The sequence below is a fragment of the Rhinolophus ferrumequinum genome, chromosome 9 (genome assembly GCF_004115265.2).
Source record: "Rhinolophus ferrumequinum isolate MPI-CBG mRhiFer1 chromosome 9, mRhiFer1_v1.p, whole genome shotgun sequence".
Classification (NCBI taxonomy): Eukaryota; Metazoa; Chordata; class Mammalia; order Chiroptera; family Rhinolophidae; genus Rhinolophus; species Rhinolophus ferrumequinum.
Genome location: NC_046292.1, coordinates 47043004 through 47067560, shown reverse-complemented (window position 1 = coordinate 47067560; position 24557 = coordinate 47043004). Strand labels below are relative to the sequence as shown.

At 40.5% G+C, this 24557-nt stretch overlaps 1 protein-coding gene across 1 annotated transcript in view; it reads right to left on the bottom strand.

Annotated features, from left to right (window-relative positions):
• Positions 1-7655: 7655 nt before the first annotated feature.
• The window catches only part of ROR1 (receptor tyrosine kinase like orphan receptor 1), a 371075-nt gene continuing 354173 nt past the window's right edge, over positions 7656-24557 (bottom strand). Inside the window, exon 9 of the mRNA XM_033115986.1 lies at positions 7656-12142. Coding sequence (XP_032971877.1) covers positions 10715-12142 — 1428 coding nt within the window. The 3' untranslated portion in view covers positions 7656-10714. The remainder of the gene's footprint in view (positions 12143-24557) is intronic.

The following is a 24557-nucleotide window of genomic DNA, read 5'->3' as shown; positions in this document are numbered from 1 at the left end:
ATTGACGGCTCTGCTTCACAGGTGTAACTGGGTGTCCGCTTAGCGGGAGGACGCAAATCGGTTGCCAAGCAACAGGCCCAAAGGAAAGTAGCAAGACCCTCCCCTCATCCAACCAGTGAGCGGGGGTAGACCTCTGGAAACCTCCGCAGCCAATCATCTAACCGTTTCACTTTGAAATGCCAATGAGATCCGTTGTCAAGGCGACAGCCCTGACTCTCTCAGTCCTCCAACAGGGACTCTACCTCTAGTGTAGAGGGTCGGGGTGAAGTCTCAGGGTCCAGCGTGTCAGTCACAGAAGCCCTCACTAGAAGTCCCTCTCCAAAATGATCCTTTCTCTTTCTTTGAATATCAGAATCTATCAGGTAATAAATAAGTGACGAGAAGTGACAGATCTACCTTTATTAATAACAATAGCTTAACATGGCAAGTCATTCAAAGTACATTCGCATGCATTATTATGCCATCAACTTCTACAGTTACTCTGGGAGAATAGTCCAGGAACAGAGAGACCTACTTAAAATTTCTCAGAGTCCCATCTCTTGCTGCAGAGTTGTGGGTTGTATCCCAGCATACCTGTGTTTCAATAGCCTACACAGCCTTGAAGAAGTTACTTAGCCTCCCTGTATCTACATTTTCTCATTTAAACTATGCAGTCAACAATAATTATACCTCCTCTCAGGATTATTGCGAGGATTAAAAGAAAAGAACGCCTGCCGAGTACTCAGTCACTGCCTAGAGTAAGCGATAGTCAATATCCGCACTTACCATGGGCTGGGCACACGGTTCTAAATGTTTTATAGGAATTCATTTCATTCTCAAAAACAACTCTCTGAAGTAGGTTCTTGTATGATCCTAATTTTTACAGTAAGGGGAAACTGAGGCACAGAGATGCTAGATAATTTTCCTCAGGTCACATAGCTGGGATGTAGGAGATCTAGCTCCAGAGGCCATGCTTTTAACCACATGCAATCCTGCCTCACAAAGTTCTCAAGTTCTCCCAAGTTACCTATCTAGTCTCCCTTAATGAAGGATTGCTACTCTCAATAGTTTACTTTGTTCATCTGTTGTTTTTGATTTTGTTATCTTTGGTGCATTTATGAGTATTATTTGCTGCATTTCTACCGGTTAACTTTCTGAGTCCCCTTCAACTAAAATGTAAAACCCAAGAAATCTGGACCACTGCTATATAACTAGTGCCTGGAACATAATAAAGGCACAATATGTATCTGTTAACTAAATATGTATCCTGTTTTCTCTTTTTGATTATAAATTCATTTAACAATCAGTCTGACTTCTGTAACTTATGAATATATTTATAGTACTCTGTAGCTTAAAAAATACCAACTTCTTAATAATTATTTTGATATTAATTTTTGTTACTTTTGTACTATCAAGTGGAGAGTAGATTTGATTAAGTCCTACCACATGCTTTTTGGGGCCTTTTCTCACAGTCTTCTCTAAAAGGAGGCCCAGAGAAATGCTGCATTGTATTTCTTATGGTAGGCAGAATTCTAAGCTGACCTTCAAGATTTTCACCCTTTGCATAATCTTCATGACTGTGAATATGATTGATTTCACTCCTGTGATTAACTTGTTATGTGGCACAGTTAACTTCAAGAAAGATTGTCTTGGGTAAGCCTGACGTAATCGGGTCAGCTGTTCCTGAAGTCAGTGATTCAAAATATGAAAAGGATTCCATTTGAGGGAGATTCTCTGTTGCTACCTTTAGAAATGAAAGGGGCCATGTGGCAAGGAAGTGGGCGGTCTTTTGGAGGTGAGAGTGGCCACTGGCCAACATCCAGCAAGAGAATGAGGGTCCCAGTCCCTATAACAAGAAACTGAATTCTTCCACAACCACAAGAGCTTGGAAGAGGACCTGAACTCCACATCAGAACACAACACCCTGTGAGACCCTGCGCAGAACATTCAGTCATGCCGTGCCCAGATCTGACCAAAAAAACTGAGCTAATAAATGGGCATTGTTTTAATAAATGGGTATTTTGTTACACAGCAATAACTAACTAATATAACTTCTTACCCAGAGTGCACATCTACTGACCAAGACAAATTATGTTGCAAAAGGTCAATCACTTAATAGGCTAGGTTTACCCTGATTTAGTGTGAAAAACACTTGAAACCAGTTAGACATTACCATATGGCTTTAGACAGGAGTACGGGATGAGACAGCTATGGTGTCCTAAAAAATAAAGACTGTACAAATTTTCATCATCCTAGGTGACCAAGGCAACTGAAAGTGTAATTATCTAACATTGGCAAAGTGACTGAGATCCCTAGTTTTAACAACGAAGCATCTCTCTCTCCCTCTTTTTAAAAAATAATTCTTTCCCTTAGGACTTGAACATATGTTTTCATTTTACTTAAACTATAAGACTGTTTTCCTCATTCACCAGGAATATGTACCAGTACAAAGTGTTAACCTCGTTTGGATTTGAACCCCCATCCTCAAGAGCAAAAGAAGGCTGAGGATCGCCAAATGTCAGCTCAGCTGTGAGAAGTGGTTTAAATCATATTTTGACGTATGTTACCCTGTTAACTAGAAAATGAAGTGCAGCACACATGCTTCTAGTAACTCTGGTTTCAAATCATATGATCCCTCCTTTGTCTTGAAGAACTTTTGATGTGCATTCCCATATTGAGTGTCTCTGCTTTTAATAATCTTATGTTCCTTCCTCAATATAAATGTCATGAAAAATACTGAATGCTAATCTTCAAAGATCAAAAAGGAAGAAAGAGGTGGGCAGCCTAGTTCAGTGACTTGAATTCCTAAAATTTCTCATTTAAAATTTTTATTTTAGCTTACAAAAGTCTCGACTTCAAGAAATGCTTGGTTCCCCTTTGTAAAGTTGAAGTGATAGATTCCCCAAAATTTCAGAATTGTGTTAATTACAAAATAATTGGATCTGTCCCTGTAAGGCACCTGAGACTCAGGGTCCAATGATCACTGTTTATATCTATATTTGTGTCTGCCTAATAGAGAGGAACTCGGAATCAACACATGCTGGCTTTTATTTCACCTTCTTTGCTTTAGCTCGGCTGACCAAGAGTCCAGGGTTGCCCGGGACTGGGGCTTTCCTGGGACAAAAGACTTCAGTGCTAAAATTGGGATAGTCACTGGCAAACTGGCAGAGTTAGTCACCTTAGCTGGGGCCTCAAGGACATTTTCAGGGTGAGAATTGTGCAGAAAACTTGGTAAAAGCTGTTCATTTGTTTTGGGAGCTTGGTGTGTAAAGTTACCCACTTTGGGAGCTTGGTGTGAAAGTTACCCACTTTGTCTTCTATTGCAGGTTGGTACCCAAACCCTGGAATCAAAGTTCTAGAAAGTAATGCTCAGAATTCCTTTAGGAGAGAATGTTAGAGAGGTATATTATAAAGGACTGCAGTGCCTGCCTGGGTACTGTACATGCACTGAAGTGTTTTTTGGAGAATCAGGTCTCTTTTCATGTCATTCCTCACACCCATCCCTGAAAGATACTGCATTCATAATATCTAAGCATGACTGTGACTGTTAAGGGGGTGAGGGGTGAAGAGAGGGAACTGGTTAACAGATGCCATTATTCCAGGCTTCCTTCACATGGGTCGGTTTAACACGACCTTTTCCCACTCATGCCCTAGGGCTAGTCCCAGAATTCAACATGGGAGAAGCTTTAAGGTGGCAGTTGGCGTGGAGAGGACATAAGGGATGATGTGGTTTAGGGATGGCTTAGGGATGTGTCTGGAAGCTGTTTTTACTCAGTGTACGTCTATTAGGGGTGGTTTCAAGGGAGGTGATGGAAATTATTGAGGGGCTAAGCCCACCCCATCTTGTTGGCACCAGTCCTGAGTGTTGTTCTACATTAGGGTACACACACGAGTAATTAGGCAGACGATTTTGTGCTCTGAATATTTAGAAAATAATGTGTCCCTTTAGAAAAAATCGTTTAACACACTGAATAATAGCAGTGTTACCACTTTTTGAGCACCTACTATGTGCCAGATACTTCTCATATATTTAGGTGTGTTCTCATTAAAAGCTCATCTCAATTCTGAAATACAATTATATAGAAATAAATATAAAGTTGCAGAGACTGTCTTTGAGAACTTTCTGTGTCAGGCCCTCTTCGCTGCAGCATGCATGAATTAGCTCATTTATGTTAATTAGCTTCAATTCTAAAGTATATACTTTTTCAGATGAAGAAATAGCAGTTCAGTAACCTGTCTAAATTCACATGGTTACTAAAGGGTGAAGGGGAGATTTAAACCCAGGAAATCTGATATCAGGATCTTTACTCTTAACTTCTATGCCACATTTACACCACTTTATGGATAAAGAAATAGACATTGCTTTACTTACGCATGGCCCTCCGGCTCCTGTGCTGGATGGAGTGTGCTTGAAAAGTATGTGCTGGAGGCCCCCATTCTCTTCATCCAGGTGCCACGAAGGAGGGGGGCCTAGACACACAGGATTATTTGCTAAGGAATTTATAGGAGATTTTTTACAGGTAACTTTTCTGATACATTCTGGGGTGGTCCTGAGACGTTATAATCGTTAGAAATCTCCCCCAGACGAGAGACTGATGATTACCTGGTTTGACAACTATTGCTCTTGTGTAGGGATGGCTAATAAATTTCATCTATGGTGCTATTTCTGACTGATTAGCAAGTGATCCAGGGCAGCATGTTGAAAACTGTAAGGCTGAAATTGAGCTCAGCTGTGAAGAGTGCCAATTAGTGATGTCTGCCACAAATGCCAGAGGAAGAGAAGAGTGCTGGTGCTGTGGGTTTGCTACACCAATTCTAACCACTCAGGGCTTTTTCCAGGTTGGGGATTGTACTATTGTTCCCAACTATTCATCTCCTTCCCTGCAAGAAGATTCTACATCCCTGCCTGTGACTGTGACAGTGTGACTTCCAGTGCATCTATGTCCTATAGTGAGGTTTGGCCTCAGAATTTGTGTTCACCAAGAGATGTAGGAGGAGGATGAGCTATATAGCATGTCTGAGCAGAAGTTTTACAAGTGATTGTGTTTTGTGTCTGCCTCTTGCTCTTCCCTATGCTGTGAGAACGACTTGTCTTCAGAGACCTGGGAGCAGCAGCAGTGGCAGCAGACCCAGCTCTGCTGACTGACATGAGTGAGAAATAAATGTTTGCTCATGCAACGTAAGCCACTGAGATTTTGGAGTTATTACTGCAGGCAAGCTGACCAAGACAACCAAGGCACCCTATTTCCAGAGTGCACTCTGGAAGTACAATTGAGTCCTCAGCTGTCATTTTTCCTGAATATTAGCTTTAGTCTCATTAGGTTGACTCTTAGCAAACTACCTAGATCATACCATCGGGGAGTTTCAGCTCATTTCTCGTGATTTCAGTGTGTGTAGACTCAAAGGAAACCTTTTAGGGAATTGTATTAGACTGGGCCTGCAGGATAACTGGAGCTGTCATTCCAAGGCCCAAGGACCAAAATGGCTAAGGAACACCTGCTATAGGACGGAGCCTCATCTTGACCTATTTCGGAAGCAAGTTCCAAGGGCCTGTAAGTCCAGGGAAAGCTTTGGCATTAGTCTGTGGCTTTGTGTGGCCAGTTCTGTTGTTTTGTGTGTATTTGAATTTACAATCAAGAAAACAGGTCCACGAAGATCGACATTTAATAGAACCACTTTGCTTCGAACACTATTCCCTGAATTATCTTTATTTCAGCATGGCAAGATATTGAGCTTTTTATAAGTAATGTTCCATATAATTTTAAAGTGGGGTCTTTCTCCTCATGTAACCATTCCTGAATATTTACCGTACTAATCTGGTTACTTCCCAAGGGATAAGCGTTGTGTCAGGCCTGGTCAGCAAATGTTACAGTACTCGTTTGTGAATAAGGAATTCTTAGGTGCTTAGAATTCAACTAGTCCTAAATATGTCAGCAGACCTTTTCCCTGTATGTCTCTATGTTTTTAAGCCTTCACAGTCTAATTTCCCAGAGAATTGCTTTGACCTTGAGTGCTTTGATGGTTTGTTAATTCAGAGGAAGGAAAGATTTCCAGTGTCCTAATACTCTTGGCATTTATGGTAATAAACTTCAGGTGTGGTCATATTTTGGCGGTAAACGTTTTCGTAAGTATGTGCTCCTCCAATGTATCATTTCCTTCTTAGCATTTCCCTCTATTGGTTGAAAAACAATGCTTTACAAATTAAGACGAGTCTGAGCCTCACCCCTCGGGCCTCCCTTGGATCCTTCTTGCTGTCCTTCCGGAGAGCTTTCAGCCCTCTAAAGGCAGTGGGGTGCATAGTCTGAGCTGAGGGGAGCTCACGGCCAGCCAGTGAGGACTGACGGACTGCAGCTGGCAAAGGAACACAGTGGAACAAGCCGCAGGTGTCTGCATGCAGCCAACTGGGTCAGGTTGTCACAGGAAGCTGGGGGGTGGGGCTGGGGGGAGCCTCTGCAGCTGCTTCTGCTTGATGCTCGCTGGGAACTGGGTCTTTCCTCCTCCCAAGAAAGACCAGCCTTTCCTTGACCTTAACTTTGTCAAGTTACAGCACAGAGGAAGAGTTCTTTAGTTGTTAATCAGTGCAAGGAGTCAAAAAAAAAAAAAAAAGCACACTAATTGACCAACACTTTTGAGCTTGTCCATATGAAGGGAAAAGGTTTTGGTGACTATCCAAGAATGTGTGTGGGTCTTGAGCGAACTAGACAAGGAATGTATTCTTGACAAAAGTTAGGTGCACTTCTCTACCGAAGTGAACAACTGCAAAAATTATAACCGATTGTCAAATGGTTAACACAAGAAGTTTTTAGTGCCGAATTTGTGAAAAGCAAAATTTGATTTCCTTTAAGGGGACTCAAGTGGCTCAAATGTTATTAAATGCTTATATATACCTCATAATGTATATATGCTTGTATATACTAAGGATCTATTGCCCACCCCCCACTCTCCAACCCCGTGCCTTTACCTTAGGGTGGTTCTGTGAATCTCAATCTTTATCGTATCAGAGAGTTTGCTAAAGCACAGATTGCTGGGTTCCCCACCCCAATTTCTGCTTCAGTACTTTGAAGTGGGGCCTGAGAATCTGCATGTCGAACAAGTTCCAAGGTCTGCTTGTCTGAGGACCACACTTTGAGAACCACTGGGATACGTGATCATCTCTGCAGGTGTGCAGATAACAGAACTCCTCTTTCATCAGTATTTAGTGGATTGCACTGTAGGAGGCGTGATCTGAGCGGGTACAGTGAGTTTGCAGATGCTGGTGTTTAGGGCAGTAAAGGTAAGGCCGAAATCATAGAGTGGAAGGGCTGGCGATGGTGGGAGGGGAAGAGCCTAGAGAGACACAGGAAGGAAATGGGAGTGAAAGGCAGATTGAGGGATTCAAGTGAGAGGGAGAAACCCAACCTGACACGGATCTCACTGCCATGTGAAGTGATTGCTTTATTGAGTTTGATCGCTGAGGTGGTGACAAGAGCTGTACCTAAAACAGATGGATAAGACCCTGAAGGTTTTATTGTAGTCCCTTCTGTATTAAATAGCAGAAATGGACAAGTTCTTTGAACTTTCATAATGATACTCATTTTCCTTGACAGTGTGTATTAATCGCCAGATGGGGAACTCTTTCTTTTGGGCAAATAAGGTCATAAAGATAAGCTGTGACAATCAAATGGCCACATTTCTTTTATTTTATCGATATGGTTGGAATCTAAGTTGAACATAAGATGTACACAGCTTTTTCTTCTTCAGAGTTCTAAGACATGATTTTTGATGTCTAAGTTCACATGGAAACATCAAGGCAGAAAAGGATGCCATTTTTAAACCCAATTTTTACATTCCATTTGATTATAAAGTAGTTACTTAATATATTATTTTGATTTTAAAAATTAAAATCTTGCCATATATAGGTAACTGCTCATGAAGTCCTTAGGATTCTCCCTTCCACCTATGGTCACTAGCAAAAGGCTGCCCCAGTCTATTTTAAAAGCCTACTTAAAAAAGTCATTTCAATGAAATAGCACTAAATAGGAATTATGATTCCTTTCTATGAAATGTCAATTATTAGGAAAAACACTATTAAAATCCCCAAATACCTCTATGATAGCAATATTCAGGAAATAATATTTTATGGTAAACATTTTTAATAAACAGCAGCATAAAATAATCAGTGTTTAATATCATCTCTGGTGTGTGAAATACAAATGCATATATCCTTAATATAAAATAGCCTTTTTGTCATTACAATTCCATGCTTGTCTATTTTAAATGCCCATAATAACAAATCAAACATTAAGTAATACAGTGATTAAATGCATGCAGTGAAAATAAGAAAAGATATGGTAGGGCAAGATATCTGAGTACTGCCATTATATATTTGAAGAAAATCTATATCGAGTTAAAAACAAATAAACAAAGGAAACAAGGAAACAGACCAGATATAAAAATGCAGAGATATATTTTCACTTCTGTGATACAAACCATAAACATAGTTTTGTGCAAAAAAGAAAAGATCTGAAAATAAAGTCATCTTACAAAAAACGTTGTCAACAAAGCAAAAGATATTTTTCAGTTTGTGAAAATAATACTATTTTTAATACAAATGGGACTGTGCTATGTAGTATCACAGTGCTATTATAAAATACATTATTACAAGTGGTTTTGAAATTTTGTTTGCTCACCTTAATGACTTCAGTAATTATAAAATGTTTAAAATAAATGTTATAGTTCTTTATAAAAAACTAACTTGAGTTTATTTTTTAAACCATAGCTATGTTTTTCCAGAGTAGGTATTTTACTGGCTCATGGAATGCTAATTTCCCTTTAAGGGACTCCTAGAAAAACTCAGATTCACTGAAATTGTGTTTATTTAAAATAATAAATATTCTTGGAAAACAATTGATTGTCGTATGATATACAAAATTGTGGTTTGAATCTTCATCATTAAACAGTTGCATAGCAACAAAAGGATACAAATATTCTTCTCTACCTAAAGTTAAGAAATGTAACTTCTGGATCAGCTTATTTATGCCACAAAAATATGTTTTAATTTATCTCTGAATAAATCTGGATATAGCCAATTCTTTAGGTTCACAGTACCCATAAGTCCATGTTTGTTGTCTGAAGATTCAGTGTTTGGGAAAATTGCAACATATTTTGGTAAATGTATTTCCTTGATTTCTCATCCTAATTGTATTTTTTTTTTTTTAACTGAAACATCAGTGTGCTTCTAATTCTCCTACATTCTCCTCATCAAATACCATTTGCAGGAATTACTTTATCTCCTATAAGTCTCTTTCTAAGTCTCTTTAGCCATACCAAAAAAAAAAAAAAAATTAAAAATGAGACTTTGAGACACTGTTCTTAGAATAAAGGAGCTATTTTTTTAACAAGAGAAAAATCAAACATAACATTCTTTTCTATATAGAACTTGCAACCAATAAGAATTCTAAACTTGGCAAAAGAGGGCTAGCAGGTAAATGGAATGAGATGTACATTTGATACCTCCTTCCCTCTAAGGTAGAAATGATCATGTTGCTTCTATTTACCAGCTTAAAAAAATTCAGTTCATGGTAATCTTTGAAGTGAGAACTGAGCACTTGTTTTTTTTTTAAAAAAATACTGTAATATTGTACAAAATAGAATTCATAGTCTTTGGATTCCAACTAACTCTATGAATAAATTGGCATAACTCTTGGTGCTGGAATAAAATCTGTGAACATTGTCAGATCAGAAAAAAAAAGTGAGAGAAACCGTAACTAGATATTGGTGTTAGTTTCCTACTTCCCCAAAGTCCACTGATGGTGAGCACCCCTATACCTTGATGAGCTGGTCTGCAGCCACACCTCTATTCTTCAGTGTTATTGGTCCAGGGAAGCTCCTGTGAAGCCATCCCCATGGGAACCCTTGTTCCTCTCCCATGGATGGTGATCTAGGCTGGGAGCTATTTTCCTGACTGTGTTTCCTGTGGTACCTCATTTCTAATGGAACAAAGTGAACTATCACTATCAACCAACAATCAATTCCAGCAGCCACATCTAGCCTTCGTATGGTCTGATGCCCTTTGTTATTGCAAGGGCTTGTGTAAACACACTGTGGAAAAAGAAAATGTAGAAAAGGCATTCATGATCAGCAGAGGAGATTCACAAAGAGCTACACTCTGCACCTTCCCAAAGAAGCCCCCCTGTGCAGAAAGCTCCAGGGGAACTTACCCTTGTCTTATGGCTCGTTTCCATCTGGGATTTCAATTTGACCTAAGGTTTCCTCATTGATTCTGAGCACCACTTCCATACAAAGATGCACAGAGTCTAAATTGAATCAACATAATTTCTAAACATCTGTCCTGAAGAAAAGACAGCAGGTAGACAAATGCTACGGTATATACACTTTGGGGAGCCGAAGGTGACCGAAGGTGAAATACACAAAGCACCATTTGACTTTCCTTTTTGGTTTGATGCTTAATCACAAAGATCTTTTCCTCTTCGCTGGTTTGCAATTTTCAGTACTTGAAACCAGATGTACCAATTCCAATGCCATGGCAAACACCCTGATGAAGAGTTAATCCCACAATGATTTTTTTCTGGCTGGTGTCTGCCGTGCTTGGTAAGACACAGTTAAACTTCACAGAAGATACTTGTTGCAATGTCTGCTAAATGAGAACCTTACTTTAATAAAAACATTTGAATATAAATCTTTTCTACGGCTTTCTAGGTTTTCTCGTGTACCACATTTACAAAAGTTGTGCATTTTACAGTTCTGCAGAAATCATAGATTCGGTGTGTCCATGAATATTGGAGTCTCCTAGCAGAGATGGTTGCTTTGAGTCTATTTTGTAGGGTTTTTGAGATTTGTTGCCAAAAACAGTGATACCCATTCCACCAGGATGATTTGGAATTGACATGTGTGGTAGTAAAGGAATATTTGCTTCCTGATTGGATCCCGATGAGGGCAAGCTGGTCACATGACCAGTGCTAGTCGACCCACTGGCACTGCTTGGGGACCGACTCTTGGGAGGCGGGCAGTGCTGAATCACTCTGGGAGGACCTGTTGGCTGATAGTGGGCAGCTGGAAACGCTGCATATCCAGGAGGTATTGGGTATCCATTGATGGGAATGAATCTCTGGTTCTGAGGTATTGGTGGGCCAATGAAACCAGCAATCTGGCCCTGTGGTGTAATACCCTGGCTCGGAAACATATAATTGGGATACCTGGGGTTACTGAGATTACTCACTGGGCTGGCACTAAGGGAGGTTGTCTGCGTGGTGGCATTTCCTCCCGAAGGAGTAGTAGAGCTGGTATGACTGGAGAGTCCCTCCCAGGACCGAAGCCGGACGTGGATATCTTTAAATCTTGGTCTCCTAGAAGGAATCTCATTCCAGCACTCTGTCATGAGGCTGTACATTCTGGGGGGGCAGTCTTCAGAGCATGGTAACAGCTGCCGTTTTCTCACCATTTCGATCACTTCCTGGTTACTAAATCCATAATATGGCTGGAGTCCGAAACTGAAAATCTCCCACAAGACAACCCCAAAGGACCAGATATCTGAATCAGAAGAGAATTTGCCATACATGATGGCTTCAGGGGGCATCCAGCGAATGGGCAGCAAAGACTTACTTTGTACCCTGTAATAATCAGCGGAGTAGATTTCTCTGGAAAGCCCAAGGTCTGAAATCTTCACGTGAAGTTGCTCGCCGATTAAAATGTTGCGAGCTGCAAGGTCCTTGTGGACAAAGAAATGACTAGACAGGTATTCCATGCCAGCTGCAATCTGAATTGCAATGTGCAGAAAATCTCCATGGTCCAGGCTGGATTTCACCGTCCCATCTTCATCACTGCTACAGCCAACATCAGAATGTGGAGATCGCATGATGAGGAACTCGTGGAGATCCCCCTGATTCATATACTCAAAAAGCATACACACCGGTTGTTCCTGAGTGACAGCGCCTAGCAGGCAGACAATGTTGGGGTGGTGGAGTTCGGCCATGAGGGAAGCTTCCTGTTGAAATTCCGTCCATTGCTGGGGGTTGTTATAGTCTTTCAAAGTCTTTATAGCAACCAACTGAGCATGGTCCATGCCTGGGAGATAGAGATGGCCCTTATAGATCTTTCCAAAGGCACATTCACCCAATTCTTCCATAAAACGCACAGCAGAGAGTGGCAGCTCCTTAGCCTTGCTCTGTATGAAAGAAAGGAAAAGTGTGGTGTAAAACATTTCTTAAGGCACCTTCTGGGAATCTGGGAGGAGGAGTGAGGCATCTAGAAAAAGGGTCTATAAATCAGATTAAACAAAATACTGTATGTCTGTAAATCGTTAAAATTGTTGGCTAAAACTGGAGGAGGTGCCATAGGCAACTTTCTGTCCACCACTCCCCTATGCCCCCATCTACACCCCCTGCTCCAACCACGGTTTCCTGCTGTTGCCTAGAGTTTTGCTACGCAAAGGGTGGTCTGGGGACCAGCATCATTAGCATCACTTAAATCGAACTACAAATGAGGACTCTTGGGCCCACCAGGCCTACTGAATCAAAATGTGCCTTTGACAGACCCCAGGTGATCTGAGTGAACAATAGAGTGTGGAAACGCGGCTGCAGGTGACACAGCTTTAATTCTCAGCATGGTACATAGACTGGTCCCTAGCCTGCCTACGCTTGCTACTCCTCTATGTGATAGCATCCGGGTAGTTAAGCAGGTCTCCTCACCGTCCACCCTTTACCACCAAGCACGTTCTTGCCTAATACCTTTGCTCCTGCAATGCTTTCCTATTCTTAGGATTTTGATTATGTGAAAAGCCAGAGAAAACAAAATGAAAGACTATCCTTACTGCAGGGCTCACAGAAGAGGTGGGAGGTTTGGAATGTGCTCCTCTCTACTTATCAAATATGTACTTGCTTCTTCTGAAACTCTCCCTGGCCACTATGGTCTCTGCCTCCTTGGGAGTCCTTTTGGCTTTATAGTCTGAATGCCACTACATGTGAGAGGCAGCGAAGTGGCTGGTTACACGCGTGACCTCTACAGCCAGACAATCCGATTTTGAATCCTGCCTTCTCCCCTTACCAGCGGTGTAATCCTAGGTATAATATGTAACCACCTTGTGCCTCAATTCCTCCTATAAAATGGGATGATAATACTTGATATAATTGCACTTATCTTGTAGGATTTTTGTGAACTTCTAGTAAGTTAACATTTGTAAAGTACTTAGCATGACGTCTGGTATATGGTGAGTGCTACTTAACTTTTAACTATTATTACTTTGCTATTGCTGTTCTTTATATAAATATAGTAGTAGTTTGTCCTCTCAGTCAGATTTCAATTTCTTACATTGCCCTTCATAGTAATTGCTATTCCCACAGCTTTGTAAGTGAGTTATTTACTGATTAACCTTAAAACAGACAAGGGAAAGCGTCTACCTCACAATGAAGCTAAGTATTAAATTATGACATTTAATCTTGGCAGGAAATGTCTATTTTTGAAATTCACCTCAAATCTAGCCTGACGTTTAGTCTAATTTGTTAGGCAAAAAGTCATAAAAGCAATGCATTTGTACATAAACTGGTTTTTAAAATAATCCCTGCACTTTAAATCCTTACTTTTTAGAAAAAAAAAAAAATACTGCTCTGAAGATCCCAATCGAAGCTGACAAAGTTGTGATTCCATATGGAATGCAGAGCTCTCTGAACAGAGTTTAAAACAACAGTTTAGAAAATTAACTGAAAGACTTCTCTAATCCAAACTCTTACTAATTTAGAATTCAAGATGATTAGCTCCGTTCCAGGCTGATATTTCCCAGGGCAAAATACCCACTAACCTAATTATAAGTGTAAATAAACTTACAGCAAAATACCCACTTAAAAGGGCAAAATGGAATTGAGGATTTTGAAACATTAATTCTTCTATACAAATAACATTTCTTATCGATAGGTCTCATTTATTCATTAAAGCAGAGTTTATGGGGTTTGCATTTGGAAATGTCTTATAGGAAAGTTACTTCTGTTAAAAGTAGTGGTAATGCATTAGTTTAAACATTCAGTAGATTAAAGCTTATGGATAAAGCTAAATACTACGATTTATTGTAGTATTGTTTGTAATGGCAAAAGATTAGAAACAACCTAAATGTTTACCTAGAGGAAACATTAAATTAATTATGATGTAGGTAGTAAATAAAATATTATATGCATAGTTGTAAGAAGAAATGAGGATTCCTTGTATGTACCAATATGGAAAGATCTCCAAAATCCTAGTGCTAAGTCAAAAATATAAAGCAAGAGGGGCGGCCTTATGGCTCAATTGGTTAGAGCATGAGCTCTCAACAACAAGGTTGCTGGCTCAATTCCCGCATGGGATGGTGGGCTGTGCCCCCTGCGACTAAAGATTGAAAACGGGGACTGGACTTGGAGCTGAGCTGCCCCCTCCACAACTGGATGGAAGGACAACGACTTGGAGCTGATGGGCCCTGGAGAAACACACTGTTCCCCAATAAAATTAAATAAAAAAAATACCTACACACTATCTATCACCTTAGCAGGTAAGATCTGTATCCCTTCCTAAAATAAATAAATACATACATGCATAGATAAATAAATAAATAAAGCAAGAGAATAGTTAATGCTGTATGCTGCTTTCTGTGAAAGGGGAAGAGACAAAGAATGAATATTCATATTTCTTGGCATATGCATAAAAAAGCTCTGAGAGAAAGCTCAGGAAATGGCAGTGGCTATTGGGGTGAGAACTAGGAGGAAGGGGACAGAGGTGGAAGATTTTTCACCTCATGCTTTTTTATCCTTTTAAAATTTTGAACCAGGCCAATATATTACCAACTGAAAAAAAGTAAATAATTTAAAAGCATGAGCCCAATCTTTCCATTTGATTGAATCAGGAAATTTCTTCTGCAATCACAGGTCCGTCTACTATATTTCCTTTTGCTTATAGGGTCTGGATTCTTGTGGGTGCTATGGCATCCCTTTGGGAGAACAGCATGTGGGTGGCAGGAAAAGCAACCCATTGAACCATCCCTACTTGTTTCCTTGCCCCACTCAGATGATTTTGCTTTTGTGGTAAGAGTAAGCCAATGTGAATTTTTTCCTGCTTGACATTAATATTGCAATTTCCATAAGAACTTTTCCTAATGATGGAAATGAACCCAATTTGTGTGAAGGTCCTGTGAATGGCATAGAAAGTATTAGTTACTTTTTGATCGAAACAAGATCCCCGGCTTTTGTTGATAGAGAAGGGCAAGGGACTGAGTAATAAACTTCTTTTGAGGGAAAAATGGGAATTAGGAACTAAACCCACAGAATATTAGACTGATATAATGAGGAATTAGAACTCCTCTTCCGTTCTTCCGCCCCTGCTGATAGTAATTCATAGGCAGTGTGGTATAATTCAAACTATGTATTATAACTTTGGACTCATACAAATTTGAATTTGAATCTTGGACCTTGTTGCTTTCTATTAATAGTTAATATTTATATAGCACGGTACTACATGCCAGACATTGTTCTAAGCACTTAACAAATATTAACGCATTTAATACAACAACCCTGTAGGGTAGGTCCTATATATTATTAGCTGGCTGACCTTGGGTGAATTTCAGAACTTTCCTAACCTCTATTTTTGTATCTATGAAATAATAATATCTAGCTTCCATAGTTACAGTAAAGATTAGATGCAACAATGTATGAAAGCAAGTTCCACCTATTAAGTGCTCTTTACATCAATTTTATTTTCTTTATTAGGGAAGTAATCTAGGAAGTGAAGTAAATGCCAATGATTTAGATCCATTTATAGCCTGACATAGTTCTAGATAGTGTTTTATAATTCCCTGTACCCGGTATGTGTTTTTTTTTTTTTTTTTTTAATAGGCTACATTTCCTCCTGGTAATCTTTCTCCATTTTCTTGTAGTAGTTTTTGTTTTGTTTTGTGCAATTCTTTCAAAAGAAAAAAGAAAAGACAGACACCTTGTTTTGGAGGCTGAGGGTGGATGAGAATTTGAGTGGTCCATGGCCACTCAAGGATTCTGGGAGATGTGGAGGGAGGCGGAGAGACAAGAACCCACGTGGAAGAGTGGATGGCAGCACAGGGGAAAAGGAAGGAAGCAGGCCAAAGTTCTGAGGACTGGAAGAGAAGAGGGAGTGGACAGCATGTTGGCACCAGCCTGACATAGGGCCCCTGGGGCTTCGGGGACCAGAAGGCTAGCAGCATTCCCCTACATTGAGGTAAGCACATGAATTCTCTTGTATTTGTCTTGAGAAGAAGAACTCTTACTCTTGCCATTTTACAGATGGAGGAAGAGGCTTAAAAAAACATCAAGAATTTTCAGGAGAGCCAAAAGTGCAAGGCCTACTGCTTTGGGCCACACCATTCTGTTTGAAACCAGAGAAGCCTGCTGGCTGGTGATCCCAGTTTGACGTGGAATGTTTCTGAAGGCTCAGCCCGGGGCCTCACACCTTGCAGGGCTGTGAAGTCAGCCTTCAGCATGTGGTCCCTCGGTGGAGTTATAATTGTTCTTTTTCCCTGTTCAGACGCATGAAAGAGTACATTTCCACCCAAAGTGCATCTTGTCATAGCTCACCCATACCTGGTGGGCCACATGGCACAGAGTCTCACCTCTTCTCCAGGCTACAGGAGGAAGAAGGAGGCGTCTACCAGAGCTAGTCATAACCAAATTGGGGGATGTGCTTTGGAAAGAAGCACGGAAAGCCACTACAATGGCAGATTTCACAAAATCTTTCCTTCGAACACCTGTGCAGCAGCCGGCATAGAAATACCCAGAAAAAAAATATGCTCCGAGCTTGGTTTCCAGGGAACAATTTACACAGTGATTTGCATTTTTAAAATGCTCAAGTTACTTGATACAAATAAGTCTTAACTACAGACTCATTTTCAAATTTTACATAAATCCTGAACTAGTTAAAAAAATCATAAAAACCCTTAAAACAGCAGTCAGTAGACTGTACGGTGACGGCAGGAAGTTAGCTGTATTGTTGAGGGACAGATGGTTTACATTATACAAACCCTTTAGGCTAAACTTGTTTAGGTCTGGCATATTGTAAATTATATTTTAGTAATGAAAGTGAAATGACCTCTGCTTGACCTCAAGTGGGGTTTGTCTGTTTGAACCAATGTAGTGGAAAACTATGAAAGAAAATGAAGTCATAAAGTTTTGGCAGTTCAATTTTGGCTCATTTCAAGTTAAGGGGTTATAAATCTGTTTAGTTTTTGTTTGACAAGTATTTGTCATACAGGGATGTACAAAATGTAAAGAAGTGTAAAATACACATGAGGCATGGTGCCAAAGTAAACCCAGTACAAAGGAAAACTGGAATGAATAGGACCCTGGGCTCCTATCTCTTTATCACTCCCTCCATTAGTTGAATGACAAGATGGGCTCGGTTTATTATATGCTGTAAGGCAATTAAGTACCTTAAAACTGAAACAGGCTTTCAGTTTAAATGTTAACATTTTTACTTCTCAAAGTAAACACACATCTGCCTCAGTGCAGTTTTAAAAATTATATAATGTGGGTGGGGGAGAAAAAAAAATCAAAGTTGATGTACATTATTCTAAAATCCGATGTGCTTCTTCCCTTAGAAAGTTTTGAAGAGCAACTGTAAGGAGAACATTTTAGACGTCAGTGATTTAGATGTGAGTCAAATGTGAATATTAGAGTACTGTCTAAACTGCTGATAGAGAGGCCAGGCTGATGTTGGCAGCTTCTTTCACCCAAGTGATGAATACTAAGTGAGGACATGTGACCCTTTTAGATATATTAACGTTAGATGGGAAAGCAATGAATCATGGGTAGGATTTTTTTTTTTAAATTCTAATTATGTAGGTGGCAGATGGATAAGGAGGACAGACTCAGTGACTTATCTCTTTCCACCTTTGGGAAGTTACTCCTTAGGTGAAAATAATTTGAAATGACATCTCTACGTGACACAACTTACAACTAACCTTCCATTTCCTGTTTACTTTACATAAGTGATTACCATAGGAAATGACGTGAGGGTTTTGTGATGGCCATCAACATTTGTGTGCCGCATGGATCCCCTCTGTGACTTCTGGCCTGTAACCTGAGCAGGGTAGGGAGGCTCTACGTTTGAGTCCAGTTTGAAGTAGACACACAATTAAGACGCAGAGCTACATGAGTGGACGGAACCAGAGCCAGGGCCGGGCTCCAACAGCAGGTGGTGAAAAAGAACTGACGCTCATATTCACACAATTGACCCAAACCTTCCTCTGGAGTTCTTGCAGCCCCTGTAACTGAACTGTTCCTTTCCTGAATACCCTAAGAATGCTGCCCTTTTACAAATCTCTTGTGCTACACACTTGCCGACTCTAGCTGGACATAAGCATCTGTAGGAGAAGAGCAGGTTCCAGACAGCGGCATCTGTCCTCAACCATATCAGAGGAATAATGGAGCAGATCCTGGCCCTACTGAACTTAGAGGGGGTACTTTGGTAATAGAAAGACATTACAAGGTCCTTGTTCTCTTTGGAAGCACAGTTTTCCCTGAGACTGACATTCCTTGGGCACTGACTTGCTCTCTGAATCTCAAGTATTGACTAGCATATTCCACATCACGGCAGGTATTGGAACTGTGCTAGTTGAAACACACAGTGCTAGAAACTCCCCGAGTTTCTGCTTCTGTAGGCCCGAGAGTCTGCATTTCTGACCAGTTCCCAGGTGATGAGGGTGATCCTAGAATGGAGGCTTCACTTTGAGAACCACTGGAATACATGAATATGGCTTTGTGGATCAGACAATTGCTTCGTGATCTGGGTCCCTGCCTCTTGCATAATGAATGATCACAGTGTGCCTGAAGAACCTGGTGGAGCAATTTTGACTTACACAACACAGAGAAATCACACTCTGCTTCAGAAGATGCTTAGGAAAGGCCAGCTAGAGAAAAATGTAAGATCCACTGATTGCTATTTATTGGGTTTGTATTCTGCATGGCTACTGTCTTAGCAAGATTCAAGGTTTTGAAATATAAGCCACTCTATAGGGCTTGGGCCATGTTGTCGGGTTATTCTATTTTCATGTGCAGCCACTTGTGTGGGATATAGTTTAACAGCTGGTTGCAACCATCAACTGATACCGTATATGCTACATACATACAGAATAGCATATGAGGAGCCATGCAAGAACCATGAAAAGAGAGGACATAGTTCGTATCCTAAACAATTGTCATCTGAGCTTAATAATAGATAGCATGTACTGAATACGTGCCATGTGCCAGAGACTGAGATCATCATAATGGCTACACATTTTTTTTGAGTGTTTATATGTTAGGCTGTAAGTTCTTAATACACATTAACTCCTTTCGTTCTCGCAATAACCCTGTGAAATTGGTCATTAATGACTAGTATCCCATTTTACAGACAGAGAACCTGAGGATCAGAGCAGTTCAGTGATCCCACAGTTAATGGATTTTAAATTCAGACTCCAGTCTCTTCTGAAAGACTACACTATGTTCCCTTGTCTGCTTTCTCAGTGCTTAATGCATCAATTCCTTTAATCCTCGTCACAATCCTGTGAGAGTCCTACTATGATTTCCCCATTTTATGGATCAAGAGATCAAGGCATTCGATAGTTAAGTCGCTTGCCTAAAGAAGGACAGCTATTAAACGGTGATGCCAAGATTCAAATCCAACTATGTCTGACTCCAGGGAGGAACATTTTTCTGGGAAACAGTGGCAGTTTTCATTCAATCCTGAAAGGGTTCCACAATTTTAAAAGCGTGAGGCCCACTGGTGTCGAAGTGGAATGTCAAGGTGTAATTGCTCTCTGGTCCCTGATGATCTCTTCTAGACCTTATTCTGGTTGATCCTCTGTTGTCCCATTAGTTGACTGGGCTAAGTGAACCAAACTTTTCCACAGCAGACTTTGCTGAGCTGGGCACAAGAGTCCTAGATACTAGTACATGAAATTGAGATTTTTTTTTTTTTTAATATCTGGACTTGGCTGTTGACAGGAATCTGTTTGACTCCAAAGCCTATTTTCCCTTCTTGCACATTTTACTGGCTCTTAGGTAAACAGTGTTAGAATTGTGAAACAATTGACTCTACTCATAAATGGAAATGATTACATTTTAAAAGCTTAAAGGCCACAACCATTTTATTTTAGGAGGTTATGGATATTTTCAAAGACTGCAGCCGCACTAACTGCCTTTTGGCTTATGCAATCAAATTCTAGAGGGAGTTTCAACCAATATTTTGCCACATTTGCTCAGACCTCAGCAGCACTTCTCTGGAAGTGATTTAACATCAGAAACACTTCTTTTCTCTGTAGCGTAACTTTCTGATAGTTAATTTGAATGTTTGGTGGTGATCAGGGTTGATTCTGTAGTGGAATTACTTTCTAATGTCAATGGGAGAGGTTCTCCTCTGCCTGGAAATAGGCAGAACAGATGCCAGTAATTTTAATGTCAGCTTGAGCCACCAAGCGCTCATAACTTGAGTCTGTGTGTTTTAGCCTGAAAATAAAGGCAGTAGAGTGAAATGGGGAAGCGCTGGAGCTCTGGACCTGGGCACACCCGGGTCCGAGTTTTAGCTCTGCAATGTACTAGCTGTGTGACTTTGGGGAAACTCTTAATCGCAAGACTCAATTCTGCCACCCCCAAAATGAGGCTCAAATTAGTACCTACTTCATAGGGGGTATTATAAAAATTCGGTTGAGATAATGCATGTGAAGTACTTTAGCTCATTCATAATACCCATTTACGATACATCCATTTATAATATTCATTCTCCCTAGAAGTAAAATTTCTACAGACATAGGTTTAAGCTAAGCTGAAGCTCTGTAGTGGACAGCCAGCCTCTCAGCCCTCACGAGTAGACTGTCTCCATCCTCACAGATTTGTCCAGGGTGTAGAGCAGTGACTTTATGTTAACGGGATGGGCACAGGAATACCAGAGCTGCCCAAAAAGATACCCTTATTATAATCTTGGCTGTGATTCCCTTGCCTCTGTCCTCACCCAGTCAATGCTGTGGGCTGCCAGCTTGTACAGCTTCTCCCTCAACCTAGTATCCTGTGCACAGCATTTGGTAGTTGATTAAAAGGTTTGTGGTTATTCATATCATCACCATAACAAAAATAATTGTAACTTTTAGCTGTTGAGTACCTGTGAGGTTCCCGCTACACTACATCAAAGTGCTGAAAATATCTCTTTTAGAACCGACTGGTGGTTGCCAGAGGTAGTGGTAGGGAGGTGGGAAGTGGGTGAAATGGGTGATGGGAGTCAAAAAGTACAAACTTCCAATTATAAAACAAATAAGTCTAGAGGGGTCTAACGTACAGCACGGTGACTATAATTAACAATACCGTATTGTAGAGTGGATAGTTGCGAACAGAATAAATCTTAATAGTTGTCATCACAAGAAAATAAAATTCTGTAACTATGTATGGGGATGGATATTAACTAGACTTACTGTGGTGAACATTTCACAGTATAAACAAATACTGAATCATTATGTTGTTTTGTACACCTGAGACTAATATAGTATTGTATGTCAAGTATACCTCAATAAAGAACTAAAAATATCTCTTTTAAGTACTATTTTTATCCTTGTTTTATAGGTGAGAAAACAAAGGTTCAAGACCTTGCTTAAGATCTCATGGCCAGTACACAATGGAGCCAATATCTGTAATCATATCTCTCTGCCTTTACATCTTTGCTCTTTGCAGTATATCACACTACCTCCCACAGAGAGAGGAAGAAAAAATGTGGCTGGAAAGGTTAGTACGACCCAGAGAGTACGGGCTCTTGAGTGCTGGGAAAAAGAATTTTTCCCATTATATTAAATGGGAGCTCAAGTGATGCCAGAGGATGAAATCAGCATGAGAGAGAAAGAGGAAAAGAGGACTGGCAAACATTAGAGGATGCTCCAATTTAGGGAATTAAGGGAAGAAGAGCTAGGGAAGGAAACAGGAGGAGATAGGAGGACAGCCAGAGAAAAAGTATTTCAAGATGGTGGTTAGGAATATCAAGAGCTCCAGAGAAATTAAAAAGGATGAAGACTTGGAAAATGTTACTGGATTAAATTACATCACTGGTGAGTCCAGGGAGGTCCATGTCAATAGAATGATGAGCTCAGAAACCTGGGGGAGACAAGGCTTCAAGGAGCAAGTGGAAAAGTTACTGAGGACATTTTAGTACCAAGTGTGGTAAAACTGAGTAAGGACAGAGGTTTCAAAGGGATAGGCTTTTTGCATGTAAACATGTTGCTAGCAAAAGGGACAGGCCCAGAGAATATAATCAAATGTCAGTAAGTCAGCAGTTACACTGGCTGGAAAGGAAAAGGAGAGATACATTGTCTGGATGTAAAGAAACAGAGAAGCCCGCAAGAGACAAAGATACGTTGAGAGATAAAATATAGCCACCAGCTTCAGAAAGCTAGGAAAATTCCTGCTTTCCCCCAAATATTCCTTATATGAATGAGCCAGGAGCTGCAGGAGTGTGACCCACGGACCTGTCCAGGCTTTGCTGTAGCCCTCCCTCAGCCCTCCCCCTTCCTAGTCCCTCGTTCTCAAACCCCTGCACCCCGTAACCTCTCTGTGTGCCTAAATCCCATGTAGGTGAGTCACAAAGGGAAGGACAAAACAGGGCCCACCCTGTGCTGGAAGAAGCTCTGTCTCCTTGTCACTCCTGGAGGACCACATTACACAGTTTTTCTTCCATCCTGAAACATCATTAAAGATTGCTTGGGTTTTCAGACATGGGACAGTTGTGAGAGTGCAGGGAGAGAAAAGAATCCAGGAGAAGGAAAGTTAGGGTTTCCAGGCTTCTCAGAGAAGGTTCATTCTCTACACTACTTTTAAAAAGCACCTACTCAGATTGTAAAACTCGTAATGCAATACAGAAAAATCCTACTTAGTTCATGCATCTCTAGAGTACTCATTAGGGGATTTTAAAAATGGAAAAGACAGATTATCTAATCCAACCGAATGGCTTGAAATCTCTTGCTGAACAACATAAAAGGAAAATAAACAGTACTTTACATGAACACAGCCTATTTCTCTGAACAACTGGGACAACTGAGACTCAGAGTTTGAGATTCGGGTTTCTCAGGACCACCGGGCAGTTAGACGTGGAGTCAGAAGGAATACCTCCATTTCTTGGCTGATCAAGGCTCAGAATAAAGATGCCTCTGTGGTCCATAGCCTTCCTTTCCCAGCAGATCAGAAGGAAATGCATGTCTCATGAAAAGTTTTAACTTCCAACTGTACCATTCCCCTCTCTGGGGACTCACGCCAGGTCCCTTAGCCAGTCTGTCTGTGGCAGCCTATTGTCCCCTCTGAAGGGTATGGATTTCTAATCTCCCTGAGGAGCCGCTTCTTAATCCAAACACTCAGGGAGATTTTAGCAGCTCAGCAAGTGGAGAGAGATGGAAAGAGTTTAAACCCTGAAGGGTATATGCGTTTGGATAAATAAGAATCCTGGAGTCTGTGACTTTTGAATTGGCTGAGGAAAAATAAGAATCAGACCAGGGCAGACCAGCTTCTATCCTTCACTCCTCTTTTATCCCAGCCTTCAAATATCCTTTTGATTTTACTCTGGTAGGGTGTTTGTTTTCAGGAGTGTTTTTCTCTTTCATTCTTATGTGTGTCCCTTCCTTTTAGATTTTATAGGTACATGTAGTATTTATGTGTCAGTGACCTTCCAAAGCAATTTTAGAGATTGACTGTTTATATTTAAGAATTTTCTTTAAGGTCTACAAAGTCCTTTGTGCTTTTTCCAGGAAAGGCACTTGGTAAGAACCAAAACAAACAACTGAATAACTCAATTTTGGAGCCAAATCTCTTAGGAGAGTAAGAAAGAAAGAAAAAAAAGTTCGCATTTGTTTTTGCTGTTTCCTTCCTCCCCTCAACCCAGTCAAATCTGCTTAAGCCATTCCTACTTCCAGTCTGGTTTGGAATTGCTCGTGAGCTGATTAAGGCTAAATTCTAAACCGTGTGTTGGGAAAATTGTGACACTGGGAGATTTAGCAAGGCACACATCAGAAATGATAAAAATAATATATACTTCACCAAGTCTTTGAGAAAACGTATCCCAATATATTTTGCCTTCATCTCTGTGACCATGAAGGCTCTGGCCAAATTTCATATCTCCCCAGGAGGACTGAGGCACCACCATTGAGGCTTGCAACTGTCCTAAAGTCCTCTTGGGGATTTGTCACAAGCGAGGGTGATGCCAGTGGTTAGTGTCCACCCCAAACTGACCAAATGGAATCATTTTTAGTTGTGTGCCTGGCTTCCTACTCCCCCTTCTCAGTAGGATTTGTTCTGTGAAAAAGTTATCATGGGGCCAGGCTGAAGTGCAAGGGCTTTAATCTAGAGTTAAAAGTCCTATATTCACAGTTTATCTCTTCCAACTACTAGCTCTTGGACCTTGGGCAAGTTACTTCATCAGTTGGTGTCTTAGTTACCCTGGTTGTACAAGAGTAATTATAATACCTACCTTATACAATAGGTGTGAGGATTAAGTGAGATAATGAATATAAAGGCTCCTGGTGTAGTTCTTGACAATTTCTATCAATCAACATAGATTAGCTTTCTCCGTTTAGGCCACAAAACTCTCTGAGGTCTTTA